We start from the raw sequence: 23,007 nt of genomic DNA, 5'->3' as shown, positions 1-23,007 counted from the left end.
GAGGCCCAGAGAAGTGAAGTGACTTGCCCAAAGTCACACAGCTGACAAGTGGCGGAGCCGGGATTCAAACCCACGACCTCCGACTCCAAAGCTCGTGCTCTTTCCACTGAGCCACACTGCTTCTCAATACTGCTTATCCATAATTTACTCTAATGTCTGTCTCCCCCTATAGATTATAAACTCCTTTAGAAGCTTAGAGAAGAGAAGCAGCGTGGCTCAGTGGAAAGAGCCCGGGCTTTGGAGTCAGAGGTCATGGGTTCAAATCCCGGCTCTGCCAATTGCCAGCTGTGTGACTTTGGGCAAGTCACTTAACTTCTCTGGGCCTCAGTTCCCTCATCTGTCAAATGGGGATGAAGACTGTGAGCCCCCACGTGGGACAACCTGATCACCTTGTAACCTCCCCAGCGCTTAGAACAGTGCTTTGCACATAGTAAGCGCTTAATAAATGCTATCATATAGGACAGATGGTCACTCTCCCCACCTTCAAAGCCGTATTACAATCTTCAAGAGGCCTTTCCTGACTATGCACTTGGATCTGTGTCCTTTAAACACTTGCTAATCACCTAACCCCCTGCCCCACCGCATTTCAAGTACATATCCATAATTTACTCTAATGTCTGTCTCCCCCCTATAGACTATAAGCTCCTTTAGAGGCTTATAGAAGAGAAGCAGCGTGGCTCAGTGGAAAGAGCCCGGGCTTTGGAGTCATTCATTCATTCAATCGTATTTATCGAGCGCTTACTTGTGCAGAGCACTGTACTAAGCGCTTGGGAAGTCCAAGTTGGCAACATATACAGACGGTCCCTACCCAACAGCGGGCTCACAGTCTAGAAGAGGGAGACAGAGAACAAAACAAAACACATTAACAAAATAAAATAGAATATGTACAAATAAAATAGAGTAATAAATAGAGTAATAAATACGTACAAACACATATACATATATGAAGGTGGTGTGGGGAGGGGAAGGAGGTAAGGTGGGGGGATGGGGAGGGGGAGCAGGGGGAGTCAGAGGTCATGGGTTCAAATCCCGGCTCCACCAATTGCCAGCTGTGTGACTTTGGGCAAGTCACTTCACTTCTCTGGGCCTCAGTTACCTCATCTGTAAAATGGGGATGAAGACTGTGAGCGCCCCCGTAGGACAACCTGATCACCTTGTAACCTCCCCAGCACTCCCCTGTATATATGTATATATGTTTGTACATATTTATTACTCTATTTATTTATTTATTTATTTTACTTGTGCCTACCTATTTATTTTATTTTGTTAGTATGTTTGGTTTTGTTGTCTGTCTCCCCCTTCTAGACTGTCAGCCCACTGTTGGGTAGGGACCGTCTCTATATGTTACCAACTTGTACTTCCCAAGCACTTAGTACAGTGCTCTGCACACAGTAAGCGCTCAATAAATACAATTGATTGATTGATCAGAACAGTGCTCTGCACATAGTAAGCGCTTAATAAATGCCATTATTATTATTTAGGGCAGGAAGCTGGCCACCAACTCAGTTGTACTGTACTCTTCCAAGATCTTAGTTCGGTGCTCTGAACATATTAAGGGCTCAACACATAGCATTAACTGACTGGCTGAGGGAATTATGGAAAAACTCTTGCGAATGTGCTCTGCCCATATTAAGTGCTCAACACATAGCATTAACTGACTGACTGGCTGAGGGAATTAAGGGAAAACTCTGGCGAATGGCTGATCTGGGCACATTGTCTTATCAAAGAAGCTGCCTGTGACCAAATGCAGGACATCAGAAGGAGAGAACACTACAGCTCTGAGTTTTCCCTTAACACCAGGTTCTACAAGAACAACCTGATCACCTTGTAACCTCCCCAGCGCTTAGAACAGTGCTTTGCACATAGTAAGTGCTTAACAAATACCATCATTATTATTATCAACAGGAAACCGGGTGGATGCTTCAATTATGATTTTGAAAAATACTCTAGGGTCTTCTGAACAGATATTTTGCATCTTGTGCTTCTTGTCCGCAAAGATCATCATCAGAATAGGACATCCACTTCCCTGCAATCTCCCTTTCTTTTTTTTTTAAAGAGGAAGAGAAAAGAAATGCCTCCTTGATTACCATTTACTGGAAGATGCTTATTTACATTGTGAATGTTCTGATACAAGTTCATTTGCACTGGGCTTTTATTTCTTTGTCATTTATCAGACTTTGATGCAGATCGGCAGCCACATAGTTAATGACTACTCAAGCAAGAAATTGTTAGATTAGATTAGAGAAGCAGCGCGGCCCAGTGGGAAGAGCCCGGGCTTGGGAGCCAGAGGTCATGGGTTCAAATCAAGGCTTCGCCAATTGTCAGCTGTGTGACCTTAGGTAAGTCACTTCACTTTATTTTATTTTGTTAGTATGTTTGGTTTTGTTCTCTGTCTCCCCCTTTAAGACTGTGAGCCCACTGTTGGGTAGGGACTGTCTCTATATGTTGCCAACTTGGACTTCCCAAGAGCTTAGTACAGTGCTCTGCACACAGTAAGCGCTCAATAAATACGATTGATTGATTGATTCTCTGGGCCTCAGTTACCTCATCTGTAGGATTAAGACTGTGAGCCCCACATGGGACAGCCTGATCACCCTGTATCCCCCCAGCACTTAGAAGAGCACATAGTAAGCGCTTAACAAATGCCATTATTATTATTATTATTATTATTATTATTATTATTATTATTATTATTATGTGGCATGGAATTAGGAGAGGCATTTCCTTAATGAGGCTTTTAGGCATACACTGGCAATCTTGTGAATGCACACAAGAAAATCTATACAGTTAAAGACATTCACTTAAAACCAACTGAAGCTCAGATAAGAAACTCTAGAGAGCGAAAGATATGAAAGGCTTTCATGATAAGTGATATCAAGTACATTCCAACAAAAAATAAACAAATACTGGTAAAATGGCTTTTCTTCTAATACCCGTGTCTTTAACGTTTACCCATCAAAATTTGCCAGGAAACACCCCTTCTTCCCCAATGCTGGCAGGAAAGCAGCGTGGCTCAGCGCCAAGAGCCCGGGGTTGGGAGCCAGAGGTCATGAGTTCTAATCCCGACTCCGCCGCCGCTTGTCAGCTGTGTGACTTTGGGCAAGTCATTTAACTTTTCTGGGCCTCAGTTCCCTCATCTGGAAAATGGGGTTGAAGACTGTGAGCCCCACGTGGGACAACCTGATCACCTTGTATCCCCCCCAGCGCTTAGAACAGTGCTCGGCACATAGTAAGCGCTTAACAAATACGGTCATCATCATCATTATTATTATTATTATTATATGTGTGCCCACTTTAAACACGCCCAGTGCAGGGGCAAAAGGAAAAAAAAAACAAAAAAAAAAATCTCACCAAGGAATTTCGTTGACCGCAAAATTTTCAATTTAAACCAAGGGTGGGAAAAACTGCTCTTACCTGGGCTTGTTTTTGCATTTCATCTTTAAGATCATCAAAGTATGTAGTTTCTCCTTCATCATATTCAGCATCAAACATTTCTTTCAATTTCCTCTTTTTATCCATACGTTTTTTCTTCGCATCTTCTTCTTCTTTACATTCTTTTTCTTCTTTAACTTCCTCCTCCTCACTTTCAACCTGCCAAGACAAGGAATTAGAGCAGTCATCTACGGATTCTGCAGGGGTTGGGGGGGGGCGGGGAGAGGAATCAGTTCAGGGTGGTCTTTTTAAACTAGCCTGTGGGTTTTCGTTAGAAATGCAAAAAATCAAAACAAGAACTGAGGTTTTATGGATGAAAATGGTTTAAAAACATAAAATGAAGATACTAAAACTCTCAAAAAGGACTGAAGTAGGAGATCTGCATCTCTTGAGAAACCACATCTGCTTTTCCTCTGCCAAGTCTCTGGCACTTTGGACGGGGGACTTTCTCAGGGGCTTTACCCCAGTGTGAATTGACACTTTCATGGCCTTACACTCTCTTGATTTTCTCAGCCTCTCCCACTCACCACCTTTTTCCCACCTCAAATTCCATGCTAAATTGAAAACACTCAAGACGGTAAAATCGTCTCTCTGGCACACTGACATTTCAAAGACAAGTGCTCTGGACACATATATAATAATCTATATATTTGTCTTCTAAACATCACATAAATGAAGCACATAATTGGTCTTAACTTGAACAAAATATACCCTCTGCTGTTCACATTTTCTGTGCTTAATCAGCTCTATATTTGTGATTTGAAAGCTTTATCAATCATATTTATTGAGCTCTTACTGCACACAGAGCACTGTATTAAGCGCTTGGGAGAGTACGCTATTCATCGAAACCACCCCCTGAAAAACACACTTAAAAGCCTCCCCGTCTTCATTTCACGGACCTCATTTTTAGGATAAATAGCAAAACCTCAAGTCAAGTCAAGTTTATTTTTAAATAGTACCCAACACCCAAAGCAACGGCAATTCTGCTGATTGGGAAGGGCCCCGATGTCTTCTAGCACACACGCTGAATATTCCCAACTCAGTTCACTCAAAGGCCATTTTCTCTAAAGAGTTCCTCGCCTTTCAGAGGAACAAAAGTTTTCTTCACATTAATTGGTGTTTTGTCATCTGCAACGCCTTATAAAACTTATTTTCTGGGTTTATTTCAGAGGAGTTAAGTATGGATACGGACCCTCGCCCCCCAAATATCATCCCATCCCGTTTCTCCTCGTCACACACACCCACCTGCCCTAACCAAGCTGCCCTCTCTTCAGGTTACACTGATTGTAGAGATAAATTTCCCAATCTCTATTACTGCACTATCAACAGTAGTTACTGGAATGGGCCCCCAGGCCAAGTGTTCAGCCGCAAAGACTCACCTCATCCTCTTGACTGGAAGACTTTCCTTTCTGTACATGTCCCGTCTCTAAGTCTTCAAAGTCACCATACAGTTCCTCTGTGAAAAACGATAACCGAAACCACTACTAAATGATAATAATAATGACAGCATTTATTAAGCACTTACTATGGGCAAGGCACTGTTCTACGCGCTGGGGAGGTTACAAGGTGATCAGGTTGTCCCACGGGGGGCTCACAGTCTTAATCCCCATTTTACAGATGAGGGAACTGAGGCGCAGAGAAGTTAAGTGACTTGCCCAGAGTCACCCAGCTGGCAACTGGTGGAGCTGGGATTTGAACCCATGACCTCTGACTCCAAAGCCCACTGAGCCACGCTGCTGCTACACGCTACATGCAGGTTGAAAATAAACCTGTGACGCCGTATATTTCAGATTGATTCCTTCCACGGGTCACATTTTTGCTTTTTGTCTCGACTCTCTAAACCCACCCTGAACCACAAAGGAAGACCAAAAACCAGGCTTGGAATACTTTCACTTTACAGTATCTCATATGGCCCTAAAACAAAGTCCCTTTCTGTTTCAGAGACAAATATCAATAGTAATTATCCTGTAAACCAGAGACCCTATCTTCTCCACTTCCTACCTCATCTTTAGCTTGCCCTTGAGATAAACAAGAGCTTCGAGGAATCCCAATCCGAAGTTCAACTCTAAACAACGGCCAACAGCCACGCGCTTTTACGAACAATGCAACTTTCATAACCCTCCTCGTTTTTTTGTTCCCACAGATCTGCTCTCGCTTTTTACACCTATCTACAAAAGTAAAAATTCTGTGGCAGTTGCCTAAATCTCCAACATTTCAGACTCTACAGGAATCAGGTGATGAGCTAAAGGGAGAAGGAATGTGAGTAATTAGGATATCTGTCTTCGGGAATCTTGGCAAAAATGTGAGTGTAGCAACTTTAACAGGAAACGGGAGAGTGAGAAGACTGCCCCTGACACAAAATGAAACGTAAATCTGGACGAGACCCTGTCTTCCAGGAAGGAACCGTTCACTTACCGTCTTTCTCTAACAATTTGGCTGCATCTTTATCCGCTTCCCACTTTCCGGTTACAAAGCAATCTCGGATATTGTTCATAACCTTATATAAAAAAGGGAGAGTAAAGCCATGTAAATTATGCCGCCGAATCATTGAACTAAATTTCCCTTAGAGATCTAAGGGAAACTCCGGCTAACCGATTGCCTCAGTTGAAATCTGCTTTGAAAAATGTCACTCCTTTTAAGATAACCCTGGGGACAGAGTGGCTGATGTTTTCCTTTAAAAAGAATGACTGTTTCCACACTGAAACTGTCCCATTCAGTAGGGGAAGGAGGAATCTAATCAAGACAAACATGGAGGAGTTAGAAAGTCATTCTGCCAAGTGATGAGGTCTATTAGCACAACGCTGACCTAATCAACTGCAAAATGGGGAAAGTGCTACCAATAAACAGCAGGCACACCCATCCCTTCCACATTCTTCCTGGACACCAGGCATGGCCAAAGTCAGCAGAGAGAGCACCAATTTGGCCCAGGAGGTCCACATTCAATAATAATAATAATAATAATGGCATTTATTAAGCGCTTACTATGTGCAAAGCACTGTTCTAAGTGCTAGGGAGGTTACAAGGTGATCAGGTTGTTCCACAGGGGGCTCACAGTCTTCATCCCCGTTTGGCAGATGAGGTAACTGAGGCCTGGAGAAGTGAAGTGACTTGCCCAAAGTCACACCGCTGACAAGTGGCGGAGATCATGGGTTCAAATCCCAGCTCTGCCACTTGTCAGCTGTGTGCCTTTGGGCAAGTCAATTCACTTCTCTGGGCCTCAGTTACCTCATCTGTAAAATGGGGATTAAGACTGTGAGCCCCCCGTGGGACAACCTGATCACCTTGTAACCTCCCCAGCGCTTCAAACAGTGCTTTGCACGTAGTAAGCGCATAATAAATGCCATTATTATTATTATTATTAAGTGGCGCAGCCAGAATTAGAACCCATGACGTTCTGATTCCTAGGCCTGAGCTCTATCCATTATGCCAAGCTAATGTGCTTTCCCCAGTGCTTAGAATAATAAGAATCACATTAGCAGCACTTGTTAAGCGCTTACTATGTAACAAGCACTGTATGCCACGTACTGGGGTAGATAACATTCAATCAATCAATCATATTTATTGAGCGCTTACTGTGTGCAGAGCACTGTACTAAGCACTTGGAAAGTACAAGTTGGCAACATATAGAGATAGTCCCTACCCAGCAGTGGGCTCACAGTCTAAAAGGGGGAGATATAAGGTGAAATACAGTCCCTATCCCAAATGGGGCTCCAAGATTCCACAGGAGGGATAGCGTGTATTTAATCCCTATTTTACTGATGGGAAAACGGAGGCACAAAGAAGCGAAGTGACCCAAGTCACACAGTAGACTGGGTAGCAGTGGTAGAGCCAAGATCAAAACCCAAATTCTCCAACTCCCAGGCTCTTGTTCTTTCCACTAACTGGGCCAGGCTGCTTCTAGCGGCCTGTAGAAAAGACCTGTAAAAGGCAGGCACTCAGTAAATGCTACTGATTAACGCAGACGTACATAAAAGATGTGGAAGATCTGGTGGGGGTGTACACATTTAATGAAATAGTTTTCAGTCACTTGGAGAGAAGCAACCATAAACAAAAAAAAATCTAAGTTCATTCATTCAATCGTATTTATTGAGCGCTTACTGTGTGCAGAGCACTGTACGAAGCACTTGGGAAGTACAAGTTGGTAACGTATAGAGACGGTTCCTACCCAACAGTGGGCTCACAGTCTAGAAGGGAAGTTTAAGAAGAAGCAGCAGCAGTTTTAGAGAAGCTGTGGAGTCAAGAGGTCATGGGTTCAAAGCCCGGCACCGCCAAATGTCAGCTGTGTGACCTGGGGCAAGTCACTTCTGTGGGCCTCAGTTCCCTCACCTAGAAAATGGGAATTAAGACTGGGAGCCCCCCGTGGGACAACCTCATCACCTTGTAACCTCCCCAGCGCTTAGAACAGTGCTTTGCGCATAGTAAGCGCTTAAGAAATGCCATTATTATTAAGAAAATATTCACTAGAGGCTGGGCAAGGCTGCCATTTCCATATCTGGTGAGCAAGGAGCTCTCTTCAGATTAGGGTGGTGCAGAAATTAAAGGACATACAATATGCACACAGAGAGGGGAAAAAAGCTCCACTTTTCATTCACTCATTCAATTGTATTTATTGAGCGCTTACTGTGTGCACAGCACTGTACTAAGCGCTTGGGAAGTACAAGTTGGCAACATATAGAGACAGTCCCTACCCAACAGCGGGCTCACAGTCTACATTCACAGTCTACAGTCACATTTCAGAGGGGATGCTCCCTCTGAGAAGAAAATACAAAGACCTATATATCGATGTCAACTGCATTCATTGAGCGCTTACTGTGGGCACAGCACTGTACGAGAGAACAATATAACACATTCCCTGCCCACAATGAGCATATAGTCTGGAGGGGGAGACAGACATGAATATAAATAAATTACAGACACATACATAAGTGCTATGGGGCTGGGAGGGGGATGAATAGAAGGGAGAGAAAGAAAAGGAACAGAGGACTTAGTCAGGGAAGGCTTCTTGGAGGAGATGTGCCTTCAATAAGGCTTTGAAGAGTGGGGAGCGTCATTGTCGGCTACGTGAAGGGCAGAGGCAGGACGCGGGCGAGAGATCAGCGCCGAGAATCACGAGATCACGGTACGGTGAGTAGGCTGGCATTAGAAGAGCCGGGGGGCTGAGTTGTAATAGAAGGGTAGGCGAGGTAGGAGAGGGCAAGTGGATCGAGGGCTTTAAAACCGACGGTTAAGGAGTTTCTCTTTAGTGCGGAGGTGAAGAGGCAACTACAGGAGGTTCCTGAGGAGCGGGGAAACACGGCCCGAATGTTTTTGTAAAAAACGATCTGGGCAGCACAGCCAAGTATGGACTGGAGTGGGGAGAGACAGGAGGCAGGGAAGGGGGCCGATACAGTAATCTAGGTGGGATAGGATAAATGCCTGGATTAACGGAACAGTTAATATGCCTCACCTCCTCTAAATCCCAATCCTGCGGTGCCTCCACAGGAAACTTGGAGCAGTCCAGTCCATCAGCCTTGCGCTTGGACTCTTTGTCGGGACGGCTCACGCGGAACAAGCCCCCGAGCTCTTCCTTGGCTTCTTCTTCTTCATCTTCATCATCTTCAGCCACTGTGGGAAACCGGGGAGAAAATCGAAAAAAATGAAATGCCCCAAATTCTCTCCTCTCCGGGCATTCACTCAGTGCCCTAAAGGAGTTAAGTCACAAATGGGAAACCCTGGAATTACAAGTCAACCGATCGAAGGATGGTACCTATTGAGGCACCTTAGTGCAAAGCACGGCACTAAGCAACCGGGAAAGGACAGAGTGGATCGACGCGATCCTGCCCGGGAGCCCCTTCCAAGTCTCCGAGGGGAGACCGACACGAAAAAAATCACAGAATAACGGAAAGAGAATATATGGATATTTTCACAAGTGCTGTGTGGGACTTAGGAGAGTATCAAAGTGCCTGAGGGAGGGGAGGGCAGGTAGGGGAAATGAGATCTCAGTCAGGGACGGCCTCTTGGAGGAGATATGATTTTTGGAGGGTTCTGACTAGGCCACTGCTCACCCTAAAACTATACGCATATCCTGAGAAAGGAAAAAGCAAACTACTCTGTAACAGTGGGCCGTCGTGAGAAATAACTAATGAAATGACTAAACTATTGGCTCTAGGAATGCTAAAAAAAGAATGCAAATGGTCGGATTTTAACAACATTCAGTTCCAGGAGCAAAGGACAATCGTTAATAGACAGTCTTTACTTTCCTCACTCTCTACCCCAACTCAGCACCTGAACGTACTTAGTCCACGAAGCTTGTCCCTATTGCTTCTGATCTATTTTAGTCTGCCTAAGGCGAAGGTAGACGTATTTAAATTCAACGGCCATGTCGGCACGAGGCAAACGTTATCTGGAGATCATTTTTCAATAGAAAAAAAAAATCCACGTAGGCCCTAATTTGCACAGAGCAAGCATATCATTAAGTACCAATATAGCACTAGAAGTGATTATACTCTGCAGTCATCAGCATTAATAACTTTGTATTGGGCCCCTGTGGTAGCGGAACAACGTATTAGGGCACACGGGGACGTATAAGTTAAAATCATCGATCCCAACCTAAGGAGTTTACAATCTAATGGGGGCCACATACAGACACAGACCGCAAATAGAAATAGGAATGAGATCCAAGATTTTGGATTTGGGAGTTCTAGGGTTCTTTTTAAGATTGTGAGCCCCACAAGGGACAGGGACCGCGTCTAATCCCTCACGGGGCAATCTTTCCCAGTGCTAAGTGTTTAATAATATCACTGCTAATATATATACTCCACCATCCCCACATCCAACTCGGTCCCAGGGAATCCCACGGTGAGCACATCGGCCCGGCAGACGATATTTCTCCCTTTCCCACTCCCCCATCCAATGCCCTCAAGGCAATCCTCACAAATCCAAGCAGGTTGGCGGCCAAGAGAAAAGGAGGAAAACACGGGGTTGCCAACCTCCCTCCCCTCCGCCCTCCCCTGCCCCCCAGGCTACAGCTATCCACTAGGTAGACTCAGTGGCAAGACCTGCCCAAGGTCTTGGGCAAGACCTGCCCAAGGTCTCAGTGCAAGTCTGGTCTCTGCCAACTCAACTGACCATTTTTCCGTCCTCTCATCATGAACTGCGCTAGCAGCAAATCTCTATCATTACGCCGTCCCGTATCTTGAGTACCGGGAAAACGCTGGTGACAGCTATGAAAACTTTCCAATATTTGCACCGTACCCTTGGAACAAATGAAGATACGGGTAGTGAGTCTCTTCTGGACATGTCCGCTAATTCTACTGTACGCTCCCAAGCGCTTTGTACAGTGCTTTGCACATAATAATAATAATAATAATGACATTTAATAAGCGCTTCCTGTGCGCAAAGCACTTTTCTAAGCACTTGGGAGGTGACAAGGTGATCAGGTTGTCCCGCGGGGGGCTCACAGTCCTAAACCCCATTTTCCAGACGGGGGAACTGAGGCTCAGAGAAGTGAAGTGACTTGCCCGAAGTGACCCAGCTGACAATCGGCGGAGCCGGGATTTGAGCCCACGGCCTCTGACTCCAAAGCCCGGGCTCTTTCCACTGAGCCACGCTGCTTTTCTAGTAAGCGCTCACTGAATACCACCAATTAACTGACAGAGGGAAGCTTAGGGGACCAAGCAGAATGTAGGATTGTCGGGAGAAAGCCTCGCTTCTTCTTACCTGTTCCGTAAATCAGTTTTCGAAGATTCGGAGTCGCTTGCTGCTGTCTGAGGAAAGCCTCGGCTGCCTTTCGCGTCAGGTCTTCCTTCCACCTGAGGGCCCCTGGAAGAATTATGGTCACGGCATTGAGAGCTAGCTTTCCACCTCTGACTTCTCTGCGTGCTGCTCAGGCCGAGCCTCATTTCAACTGCCCCAAATGAGATTTCCCCCCCTCTGTGAAATCGAAAGCTCGTTCCCACTTGCGTGAGCTCAAACACCTTTCATGGGGGGAGCAAGGGTGCCCGGGGCCAGCGTGAGGGGAAAGACGGCGGAAAAAGTTAAAGCGTACCTGTAGTTTCTGCCGAGTAGTCGATTTCTTCCCGATACTCTTCCTCCCCCTTGAGTAAGTCTTCGACCTCGGTGTTCTCCTCTCCTAGATTTTCAGAGTCCAACTGCTCAGCGCTATCCGCCTTCCCCCTTGGGGACTTGGGGGTCCCCTTCCTAGCAGGCTCTTCATTTCCTGAGGCCTCTTCCTCGGACTCCAGAGAGGAGCCTTCTTCGGAGTCGGTATCCGACGCAAAAGCCTCTTCGGCTGTACAGTGACCAGAATCTGTAGTGGTGAGGGTCGCTTTCTCCCCCGGCAACGGCTTCTTTAGATGTAGGCCCAGAGACAGACCGTCGCCCTGTTGAAATTTACCATCGCTCTGTTTAATGGCCTCAGCCTCTGAACTCTCGTCGCTTTCATCTCCTCCAGCAGACGCCTTGACTTCCTCGCGACCTTCATTGGCTTCCTCCTCGCCCGAGCTCCTCTCGAGGTCATCGTCACTGTCGGCAAATGCTGGCAGGTCGATCTGGGTTTCATCTTTCACCTCCAATTTCACGCGTTTGACACTTCTACGAGCCTGCTCTTTCTCTGGAGCTCTGGGACCATTCTCATCATCGTCGTCGTCCTCCTCCTCCTCCTCCTCATCCGTTCCGTCATCGCTGGCACCATTTTTCATCCCGTCCTCTTCGAGCATCTCTTCGTCACCATCTTCATCATCATTATCTTCTTCCTCTCCTTCGAAGACAGCCTTCCGACGTACCCGGCCGGTCACTGGATCTACGTGCCTTTCTTCCTTTGGCAGAATAAACCTGCAATCCCAAAAGAATGGGACAGAACTCAAAAAAAGGAGGCTAAGAGGAAACCTTCAAGGAAATCCTCCCCAGGAAACGTGAAAGGGCACTGGCGCACAGCTCAACACGCAGGGCTAAAATTTCCTCAAAGAGCAATAGTTTCAAACCAAGTACCTACCAATAAAGGGATTATTCCAAAATCAAATCTAAAGCCCATATATATCACTGGAAAAGAAGCTTATGAAACACACTGACCGCAACGCGTCAGAGCCTTTCCGATAACCGCAGACTGATCATCAAGCCGATGACACGTCCGAAAGACAAGGGTCTTATTAATCAGCATAAATACGAGGTGCCAAATATTTACCCTCGCACTGGATTAAGTGCTGCCTGGAGCTAATCAGCCTGTCGATAGTACTAATAATGATGATGGCATTTGTTAAGTGCTTACTCTGTGCCAGATGCTGCGGTGGATACAAGCAAACTGGGTTAGGCACAGCCCCCGGTCCCACGTAGGGCTCCGGGTGTCAATCCCCATTTTACAGATGAGAGGACTGAGGTACAGAGACGTTAGGCGGTTTGCCCCAGGTCACACGGCAGACAAGCGGCGAAGCCGGGATTAGAAGCCATGGCCTTCGGATTTCCAGGTTTGTGCTCAACCATTACACCATTTTCTGAATAGCCACTCGGGGAGGAGCTTGGAGCAAACACGAACGGGAGTGATACACGCTATAACGGGATGCATGCTATGTGCTAGCAATCCATAGTTACTTACTGAGCGCCTACTGAGTGCAAAGCACACTGCTAAGAATTGGAAGAGTACAATCAATCAATCAATCAATCGTATTTATTGAGTGCTTACTATGTGCAGAGCACTGTACTAAGCGCTTGGGAAGTACAAATTGGCAACATATAGAGACAGCCCCTACCCAACAGTGGGCTCACAGTCTAAAAGAGGGAGACATAGAATAAAACCAAACATACTAACAAAATAAAATAAATAGGATAGATATGTACAAGTAAAATAAATAAATAAATAGAGTAATAAATATGTACAAACATATATACATATATACAGGTGCTGTGGGGAAGGGAAGGAGGTAAGATGGGGGGATGGAGAGGGGGAAATAAAAGTACAATAAAATGAGTAGTATTCCTGCCCTGAAGATGTTGACCATCTAGAGGAGCTAGTGTTTCAGTGCTTACTGCGTGCATTGGAAGAGTACAATCAAATTACAACACATGCTTCCTGCCCTCAAGGAGCTTACAATCCAGAGGTGGCAGTTTGGTAACTCGGATCAGTGAAGGTCCCTGTGGTCACCACCTGGACTTTTGTTCATTCATTCATTGTCAGTCAATCATATTTATTGAGCACTTACTGTGAGCAGAGTACTGTACTAAGCCCTTGCAAAGTAAAATGCGGCAATTCATTCATTCAGTTGTATTTATTGAGCGCTGACTGTGTGCAGAGCACTGGGCTAAGCGCTTGGGAAGTACAAGTCGGGAACATATAGAGACGGTCCCTACCCAACAATGGGCTCACAGTCTAGAAGGGGGAGACAGACAACAAAACTAAACATGTAGACAGGTGTCAAAATCGCCAGAATAGAATTATAGCTATACGTACATCACGAACAAAATAAATAGAATAGTAAATATGTATATAGTAAAAAGTAGTAGTGGTAGTAATAATGACTGTGATATATTTTAAGTGCTTTCTATGCACCAGGCACTACACAGAGGCAATTACTCTCTACTACTTCAAAGCCTTACTGAAGGCCCATCTCCTCCAAGAGGCCTTCCCAGACTAAGCCCCCCTTTTCCTCAACCCCCACTCCCTTCTGTGTCGCTCTGACTTGCTCCTTCTGCTCTTCCCTCCACCTCCCAGCCCCACAGCACTTATGTATATACCCGTAAATTTATTTATTTACATCGATGGCTGTCTCCCCTCCTCTAGGCTGTGAGCTCATTGCGGGCAGGGAATGTCAACTGTTTACTGGTGCATTTTCCCAAGCACTTAGTACAGTGCTCTGCAATAAAGGGAGACGATCCCCGCCCACGACGGGTTTACAGTCTAGAGTAAGAAGTTCTCCCGAGTAATCAAAAAGCAAGCTTACCCTTGGTTTGCCACCTCCTCTGACCCTAGTGGTTTGGAGTCTGTGAAAAGTGACACTTTGCTCGAAGCCATCTTGGCATCAATGGTGGAATGCGTAGAGATGAGGCTCTGGACCAGTTCTTGGGTAGGGCCGACCTCTTCCTAGAAATATTACGGACGGGGCGGGGGGGGGGGATATCAAGTTATCGAACGGCGGACGACCCAAAAGGAACACGTGTCTATTTCCAAGGCAGTGTGAGGGGCAAACAAAGAGAAATTCCTCCCTCTAACACAGGTTAAAAAAATAAAATGAATTTCAGGAGTACCAAGTCCAACTGTGCATATTATCTGACCAGCTCTACTATCCAGCCAGGATGAACGGACTGGAAGGGAGAAGGAAAACTGAGAAACAATAATTATTATCCGGGGCAAAAAGACAACTTCCTCCTCTCCATTCGCCCACCACCCCCGCGACCCCTCCGATTCAGGAAGTTTGTCCAAGGAATAATAATAATAATAATGACGATGGCACTTGTTAAGCGCTATGTGCAGAGCACTGTTCTAAGCGCTGCGGGGGGTGGATGCAAGGTAATCAGGTTGTCCCACAGGGGGGCTCACACTCTTCATCCCCATTTGAGGCTCAGAGAAGTTAGGTGACTTGCCCAAGGCCACACAGCAGACATGTGGCAGAGTCGGGATTACTGAGATGCAGCTGGGAAGTAACTGGGAAGTTACTTGAAGACACAAATGGTAGCTGGGAAGTCCCCAGTCCAGGCAGTGAAAGAAATCCCTTTAAGGCAACGTCCTCACGCTCCGGACCGAGTGCTTATCACAGTGCAGTAAGAGGTGCTGATGTCACAGCTATCTAAGCGGCAGAGAATAGACGGCAGGGCGGGAAACCAGCTTCCAGCAACCGGAGCAAGCCTCTCCCCCTCACCTCTTCATCCTGAAAAGCGTGGCTGCCTCCCAGGTCGACATAGACGGCATCTTTATCGTACAGCACGCCGCCGACCCCGGACAGAGGAGCGTACACCAGCTTCTCCTTCTCGTTCAAGCAGCGCTTCTTCTGCTGTTCTGGAAGGGCGCAAGGGTCTGGCAGGAAACTCACATCGCTCACAGTGAAGTCCCCTACCCCTGGGAGGCACAGCGGGGAAGCAGGGAAGGTTTCAGAGAAAAGGCAAGGAAACTGACACCGCTCACAGTAAAGTCCCCTACCCCTGGGAGGCACAACGGGGAAGCAATAAAGATTTCAGAGAAAAGGCAAGTTAAATCGCCAGGGGAATTTTTTTTTTAATCAATAACAGTCCCAAACTTCTTCACCCGACTGGCAGCCTCTGGCTTACGTATGTATCTGTAATTTCACTTATTTGTATCAATGTCGGTCTCCCCCCCTCTACACTGTGAGCTCACTGTGGGCAGGGAATGTCACCGTTTATCGCTGTACTTTTAGACTGTGAGCCCACTGTTGGGTAGGGACTGTCTCTCTATGTTGCCAATTTGTACTTCCCAAGCGCTTAGTACAGTGCTCTGCACACAGTAAGCGCTCAATAAATACGATTGATGATGATGATGCTACTGTACTCTCTCAAGTGCTTAGTGCAGTGCTCTGATCACAGTAAGCGCTTAATAAACACGACTGAATGAATGAATTAATGAATTAATGAACCTTCGAGCGAACAAGAGCTGGGAAGAGAAAAATGCCTTGGGCGCCTTTTCACATTTGAGGCTTTCTGATATTTTAACTCTTCCAGGCAAGCAGGGAGGGGAACTACTTTGGTTCCACGGCTGTGGCCGCTCTGAGGCTGGGGCCGTTTCTGGTTGGGGAGGAGCTCACCTCTAGGACAGCAGAAGACCCCCGGCCGCAGCTCGGCAGCAAAGCCCCCCCAAAACACCTTGTCCGGCCCTCGCTGCCAGGTTGTCCGAGTCCGACCCGTACATCTCGGTTCTACTGAGGAACGGCCTTCCCCGAAGGCGGAGCCGGGGGGTTCGGAGTAATACCTGGCATGTGAATTTGGCTTTTATTTTTGAGGTGCGCTCCTCTCAGGTAGCCATAGACAGACACTCTTCTGTCACATTTGGCATTCAGTCGGATGTCTTCGGGGTTTGTCAGGTCTTCCATCCTAGGAAAAACAAGGAAAACGACGACTGAGTCTCAGGGAAGCGCTCAATAAATACGACTGAATTATTTTACTTGCACATATTTATTCTATTCATTTTATATGTTTGTATATGAATGACGTTTTGTTGGTCAGACCTAAGGAGGGCAATGCGATGGTTGATGGGTTCATAATAATAATAATAATAATAATAATGGCATTTATTAAACACTTACTATGTGCAAAGCACTGTTCTAAGTGCTGATGGTCTATATATGTTTGTACATATTACTCTATTTACATTTATACCTGTACTATATATTTATATGTATACCTGTATATATGTATATGTTTGTACATATTTATTACTCTATTTTACTTGTATTTATTCTATTTATTTTATTCTGTATATATGTAGATGTTTCTACATATTTATTACTCTATTTACATTTATGCCTGTACTATATATTTATATGTATACCTGTATATATGTATATGTTTGTACATATTTATTACTCTATTTTACTTGTACATATTTATTCTACTTATTTTATTCTGTATATATGTAGATATGTTTCTACATATTTATTACTCTATTTACATTTATACCGGTACTATATATTTATATGTATACCTGTATATATGTATATATGTTTGTACATATTTATTACTCTATTTTACTTGTACATATTTATTCTACTTATTTTATTCTGTATATATGTAGATATGTTTCTACATATTTATTACTCTATTTACATTTATACCTGTACTATATATTTATATGTATACCTGCATATATGTATATGTTTGTACATATTTATTACTCTATTTTACTTTTACATATTTATTCTATTTATTTTATTCTGTATATATGTAGATATGTTTCTACATATTTATTACTCTATTTACATTTATACCTGTACTATATATTTATATGTATACCTGTACATATGTATGTTTGTACATATTTATTACTCTATTTTACTTGTACATATTTATTCTATTTATTTTATTCTGTATATATGTAGATATGTTTCTACATATTTATTACTCTATTTACATTTATACCTGTACTATATATTTATATGTATACCTGTATATATGTATGTTTGTACATATTTATTACTCTATTTTACTTGTACATATTTATTTTATTCTGTATATATGTATACATGTTTCTACATATTTATTACTCTGTTTACATTTATACCTGTACTATATATTTATATGTATACCTGTATATATGTATATGCTTGCACATATTTATTACTCTATTTTACTTGTACATATTTATTCTATTTATTTTATTCTGTATATATGTATATGTTTGTACATATTTCTCTATTTTACTTGCACATATTTATTCTATTTATTTTATTTTGTATATATGTATATATGTTTCTACATATTTATTACTCTATTTACATTTATACCTGTACTATATATTTATATGTATACCTGTGTACATGTATATATGTTTGTACATATTTATTACTCTATTTATTTTACTTGTACATATTTATTCTATTTATTTTGTTAATATGTTGTGTCTTGTTCTCTGTCTCCCCCTTCTAGACTGTGAGCCCGCTGTTGGGTAGGGACCGTCTCTAGATGTTAGACCATCAGCGCTTAGTAAGCGCTTAATAAATGCCATTATTATTATTATTATTATGAACCCATCAACCATCGCATTGCCCTCCTTAGGTCTGACCAATAAAACCTCCTTCTTCAGCTGAAATTCACGTCTTCCTTTGGGTACCCATGTACTTGAAGCTGCTTAATCGTCCTTCGCTGCTCTCCTCTTTAGACTTAATCAGTCTACCCTCATAAGTATTACAGTCCTTTCCTTTAATCGTTTTTGGAATCTCTTTCCTGAACCAGCCGCAAGCTTGCTAAGTCCCTTGACACGGGAAAGCCAAAACTGGGCCCAGGATTAACAGAAAGAACGGGACAACGCTTTCAACACCTCAATACACATTGCTGTCCTAAGATAAAACTGGCTGATGACAAATTCTCTCAAGAGTCTTTCTAGTTCTAATCAATCTTTCTGTGGAAGTCGAATAGATACAATTAATTAGTCATGTCTGGCATTTCCCGACAAAGAGGATGCTGGAATAAAACGTTTACCTGTTTCAACGTGTCTACCAACCCTGGTGAGTTTTACTCGCCCGAGGGCTTTCTCGTACACTGCTCTGCACACAGTTGAGAGCTCGATAAACACGACCAATCGATTACCTGTCTGCCAGGATGTAGGGGTGAGACGTTTGCCACGTAAGCGGCCGAAACTTCATAACGGTGATAAAACGTCCCAGGTTGTGTATCTCCTGATTTTGGTACTCGCCGTGGACCATCCCGGACAGGTAAAACAGCTTGGCACCCTGATGTTTCAAAACGAGAAATTCGATGTCACTTATACTCCTCCCGGCACTAATTAAAATGAAAGCACACACCTTTCCCGTAACAGTCACCGCCCTCAGAAACACGTCACCGTAAAGAAGCGTTTTCCTATTTAGGTCCGATATTCCCTGCATTTTTCCAATTACCGCTTACTTAATGGGACAAAAATCCCATTAAGACCTGGTGGGGTACCAGGGAAGCGGGATCTGGGAGACCCTAATATCCTGTTTTGCCCCAGATAACAAGACTGTCGGCTGCAGTCAATCACAAAACTGACCTGAGGGGTGTTATTAGAGGACGTTCAGAGAAGCAGCGTGGCTCAGTGGAAAGAGCCGGGGCTTTGGAGTCGGCGGTCATGGGTTCAAATCCCAGCTCCGCCAACTGTCAACTGTGTGACTCTGGGCAGGTCACTTCTCTGTGCCTCAGTTACCTCACCTGTAAAATGGGGATTAAGACTGGGAGCCCCCCGTGGGACAACCTGATCACCCTGTAACCTCCCCAGCGCTTTGCACATAGTGAGTGCTTAATAAATACCATCATTATTATTATTAACATGCACGAAGCCCCCAGTGGGCTCCAGCACTGACAGTAGATGGTGGGGAGGGGAGCGTTTCCCAAGTGGTATGCACCCTCGGGAAATCTTATCTTGTAAACTTCCCATAATTAATCCGCGAGAGCAAAGGGAATCCCCAAATCCCAATTACAGTCAGGTTTCTACTTTACCCGTCAGCTCTCCACACTCTCCCCACTGAAGGCGGTTTGAATGGTGGGTCCCGGGCAGCCCTAGGATTTCCTTACCGGATAGACTTCTGTCCAGAACCGGTGTTTCAACCTCTTCTTTGTCTTCTTTAGTTGTTTGTTATTCTTAAAGGTGTCCAGGTGGGTGAGCACGCCCATGATTTTAGGGAAGCCGTGAACCTGGCAGATGTTCAGAAACTCGAACGTTTCCATTTCAAACCCAAAGCTGGCATCGATGAGCATCAGAACCTGAAGACAAGACAACGGCCCCTTGACGTGGAAGTGGCTGCCGGTGAAGTCATCATCATCATCGCCAATCGTATTTATTGAGCGCTTACTGTGTGCAGAGCACTGTACTAAGCGCTTGGGAAGTACAAATTGGCACCTAACTCGCCTTCCGGGTCTATTCAGGGTCACAGCGACAGGAACGCACGACTCCCTTACCCGCCAAATAAAACGCAAGTCTCTTTCTTCCCCGCTCGTGAGTTCCGACGTAAAATCCATACTAGAGGATCCCTCAAATCTAATTACGAACCTTTAGAAGGGTTCCAAATGGCATTCATACACTACTTTCATTCATTCATTCATTCAATCGTATTTATTGAGCGCTTACTGTGTGCAGAGCACTGTACTAAGCGCTTGGGAAGTACAAGTTGGCAACATAGCGAGACGGTCCTTACCCAACAGTGGGCTCACAGTCTAGAAGGGGGAGACAGAGAACAAAACAAAACATATTAACAAAATAAACTAAATAGAATAAATATATACAAATAAAAAAGAGTAATATTGGAAGACCTTGAAGACTATTTGAATAATATTTGTAATATTATTATTATTACAATATTATTATTGTAATATTGAGTAAAATTTGAAGACTACTTGAAGACCTAACTAAAGCACACAGAGGTCTTTGATAGGAATCAATCAATCAATCAATCGTATTTATTGAGCGCTTACTGTGTGCAGAGCACTGTACTAAGCGCTTGGGAAGTACAAGTTGGCAACATCTAGAGACAGTCCCTACCCAACAGTGGGCTCACAGTCTGAAAGGGGGAGACAGAGAACAAAACCAAACATACTAACAAAATAAAATGAATAGAATAGATATGTACAAGTAAAATAAATAAATAATTAATAAATAAATAGGAATGAAAAGGAAAACCACTGATCAAAAGAATAAGACAACCACACACTGGAAAAAGAGGGGGGAGCCGGCAGTTTCTGTGGAGGACAACTTGGGCCTTAGTGAAAGCAAAAAATGTACTGAATGAAAATAGCCTCGGAAGTCACAGTCTTCCTAAACCCAGACTACAATCTCTTCTTCCTCACCAAAACAAATGCAGGAATATATCTGCAACTACTCTGACGGTTGGGCATTTTATGAAAAACATTTGTGCATTTGGTTCCTTCCTTCCTTCCTCTCCCCCTCATCCCCCTCTCCATCCCCCCCATCTTACCTCCTTCCCTTCCCCACAGCGCCTGTATATATGTATATATGTTTGTACATATTTATTACTCTATTTATTTTACTTGTACATATCTATTCTATTTATTTTATTTTGTTAGTATGTTTGGTTTTGTTCTCTGTCTCCCCCTTTTAGACTGTGAGCCCACTGTTGGGTAAGGACTGTCTCTATATGTTGCCAATTTGTACTTCCCAAGCACTTAGTACAGTGCTCTGCACATAGTAAGCGCTCAATAAATACGGTTGATGATGATGATGATTTAGTTGTCAGGGAAGGGGATGTTTCTTTTAAAATTTCTTTTGGAAAGAGTACAAAAATCTTCTGGGCTTGGTAGAATATTCAACATTTCACGCAGATGAAACAATCTGTAGAGGTTGTCCTGGAACAATAAAACCTACTTGCTAATACGTATGTTAGCTAGGAATTTGCTCTCCACGAGAAACCCAGGCTTCCTCTGAGACCTTACCAAATCAGCCACTTTGGCCAGATCGATCATGACGTTAATGTCACAGCCGCATTCGATAATAGTGAGTCGGCGTTTTTTACCTAGAAGAAAAATGACATTTTTGAATAATTAAAAACACCCTAAGAAAATTTCTTTATTTATTTTAATGACATCTCTAAGCAATTACTGTGCGCTAGATACAAGCTGATCAAGTTGGACAGCCCAGGTCCCACACGGGGCTCACGGTCTTAATCCCCATTTTACCGACGAGGGTAACTGAGGCTCAGAGAAGCTGATCACACAGCAGACGGATGGCAGGGTCAGGATTGGATTAGAACTTCCAAGTGCTTAATGCAGTGCTCTGCACACAGTAAGCGCTCAATAAATATAACTGAATGAACCCGAAGAAGCTTCACAATATTCGCTACCATTCAATAATAACTACACACTCTCATGGATCTTAGGAATGTGTGACTCCTAGAGTTCCTAGGAACAGGAGCCAAAATAAAATGGATCTATGCTCAGCATTTTCCCCCCTTCCTCCGTCGTAGTCCAGCTACTTCTGTTTCTTTCATCTTCAGGAGGAGGTTCACATGCAAGATTGGACTGAATTCCGCAGCCGCGGCTCTGTCCATCGCGCTCAAGAGGCTGTGACTGGTGGTGGTTAATTCAATCGTGCTGAAGGGGCTGTGACTGGTAGTGGTTAATTCACCCTTAGGCAAGAAGGATGAAACAATCCTTCAGGCCCACCCTCGTTCTCGCCTGTCCCGCCGTCGACCCCCGGCCCACGTCCTCCCCCGGGCCTGGAATGCCCTCCCTCTGCCCATCCGCCAAGCTAGCTCTCTTCCTCCCTTCAAGGCCCTGCTGAGAGCTCACCTCCTCCAGGAGGCCTTCCCAGACTGAGCCCCTTCCTTCCTCTCCCCCTCGTCCCCCTCTCCATCCCCCCATCTTACCTCCTTCCCTTCCCCACAGCACCTGTATATATGTCTGTACTTATTTATTACTCTGTTTATTTTACTTGTACATATCTATTCTATTTATTTTATTTTGTTAGTATGTTTGGTTTTGTTCTCTGTCTCCCCCTTTTAGACTGTGAGCCCACTGTTGGGTAGGGACCGTCTCTATATGTTGCCGATTTGTACTTCCCAAGCGCTTAGTACAGTGCTCTGCACATAGTAAGCGCTCAATAAATATGATTGATGATGATGACGAAGTTTCCTACAGCCTCCTTAGACAATCAAAAAGGTCTACTTGAAAACGTGTACTAAAACAATTTGTGAAGCCTTATATGCGTTGATTGTTTTAGCAAATAGCACAGCCATGTTCCACATCGTCTCTAGACCTCGTTCCCCTACATAAACAAGGGTCGCGTTCCCGGGAAAGTTCAGATGAAAGAAAAGGTGATCCGTGGTCCTCGGCTGCCCGACGCCTCGTGCCCCAAACCTGTGTGTGAATGCACACGAGCGGTACCCCCGAGAACACGGCGTACTAACTCTCTGGCCCCGTTCTACCCAAACTGCATCATCATCATCAATCGTATTTATT

The 23,007-nt window shown here is 44.4% G+C and overlaps 1 protein-coding gene across 1 annotated transcript in view; it reads right to left on the bottom strand.

Annotated features, from left to right (window-relative positions):
• BMS1 (BMS1 ribosome biogenesis factor) overlaps positions 1–23,007 on the bottom strand; it is a 43,693-nt gene that overhangs the window by 13,886 nt on the left and 6,800 nt on the right. The window contains exons 4-15 of the mRNA XM_038743712.1: positions 21,484–21,563; positions 19,612–19,800; positions 18,652–18,794; positions 16,319–16,440; positions 15,258–15,454; positions 14,343–14,482; positions 11,459–12,243; positions 11,131–11,232; positions 8,879–9,036; positions 5,848–5,929; positions 4,812–4,888; positions 3,415–3,591 (exon numbers count right to left, since the gene is read on the bottom strand). Of these exons, the coding sequence (XP_038599640.1) occupies positions 3,415–3,591; positions 4,812–4,888; positions 5,848–5,929; positions 8,879–9,036; positions 11,131–11,232; positions 11,459–12,243; positions 14,343–14,482; positions 15,258–15,454; positions 16,319–16,440; positions 18,652–18,794; positions 19,612–19,800; positions 21,484–21,563 (2,252 nt within the window). The remainder of the gene's footprint in view (positions 1–3,414; positions 3,592–4,811; positions 4,889–5,847; positions 5,930–8,878; positions 9,037–11,130; positions 11,233–11,458; positions 12,244–14,342; positions 14,483–15,257; positions 15,455–16,318; positions 16,441–18,651; positions 18,795–19,611; positions 19,801–21,483; positions 21,564–23,007) is intronic.

This window comes from Tachyglossus aculeatus, chromosome 3, assembly GCF_015852505.1.
Source record: "Tachyglossus aculeatus isolate mTacAcu1 chromosome 3, mTacAcu1.pri, whole genome shotgun sequence".
Taxonomy (NCBI): domain Eukaryota; kingdom Metazoa; phylum Chordata; class Mammalia; order Monotremata; family Tachyglossidae; genus Tachyglossus; species Tachyglossus aculeatus.
Note: the sequence above shows the minus strand (reverse complement) of the source record. Positions and strands in the feature narration are given on the sequence as shown.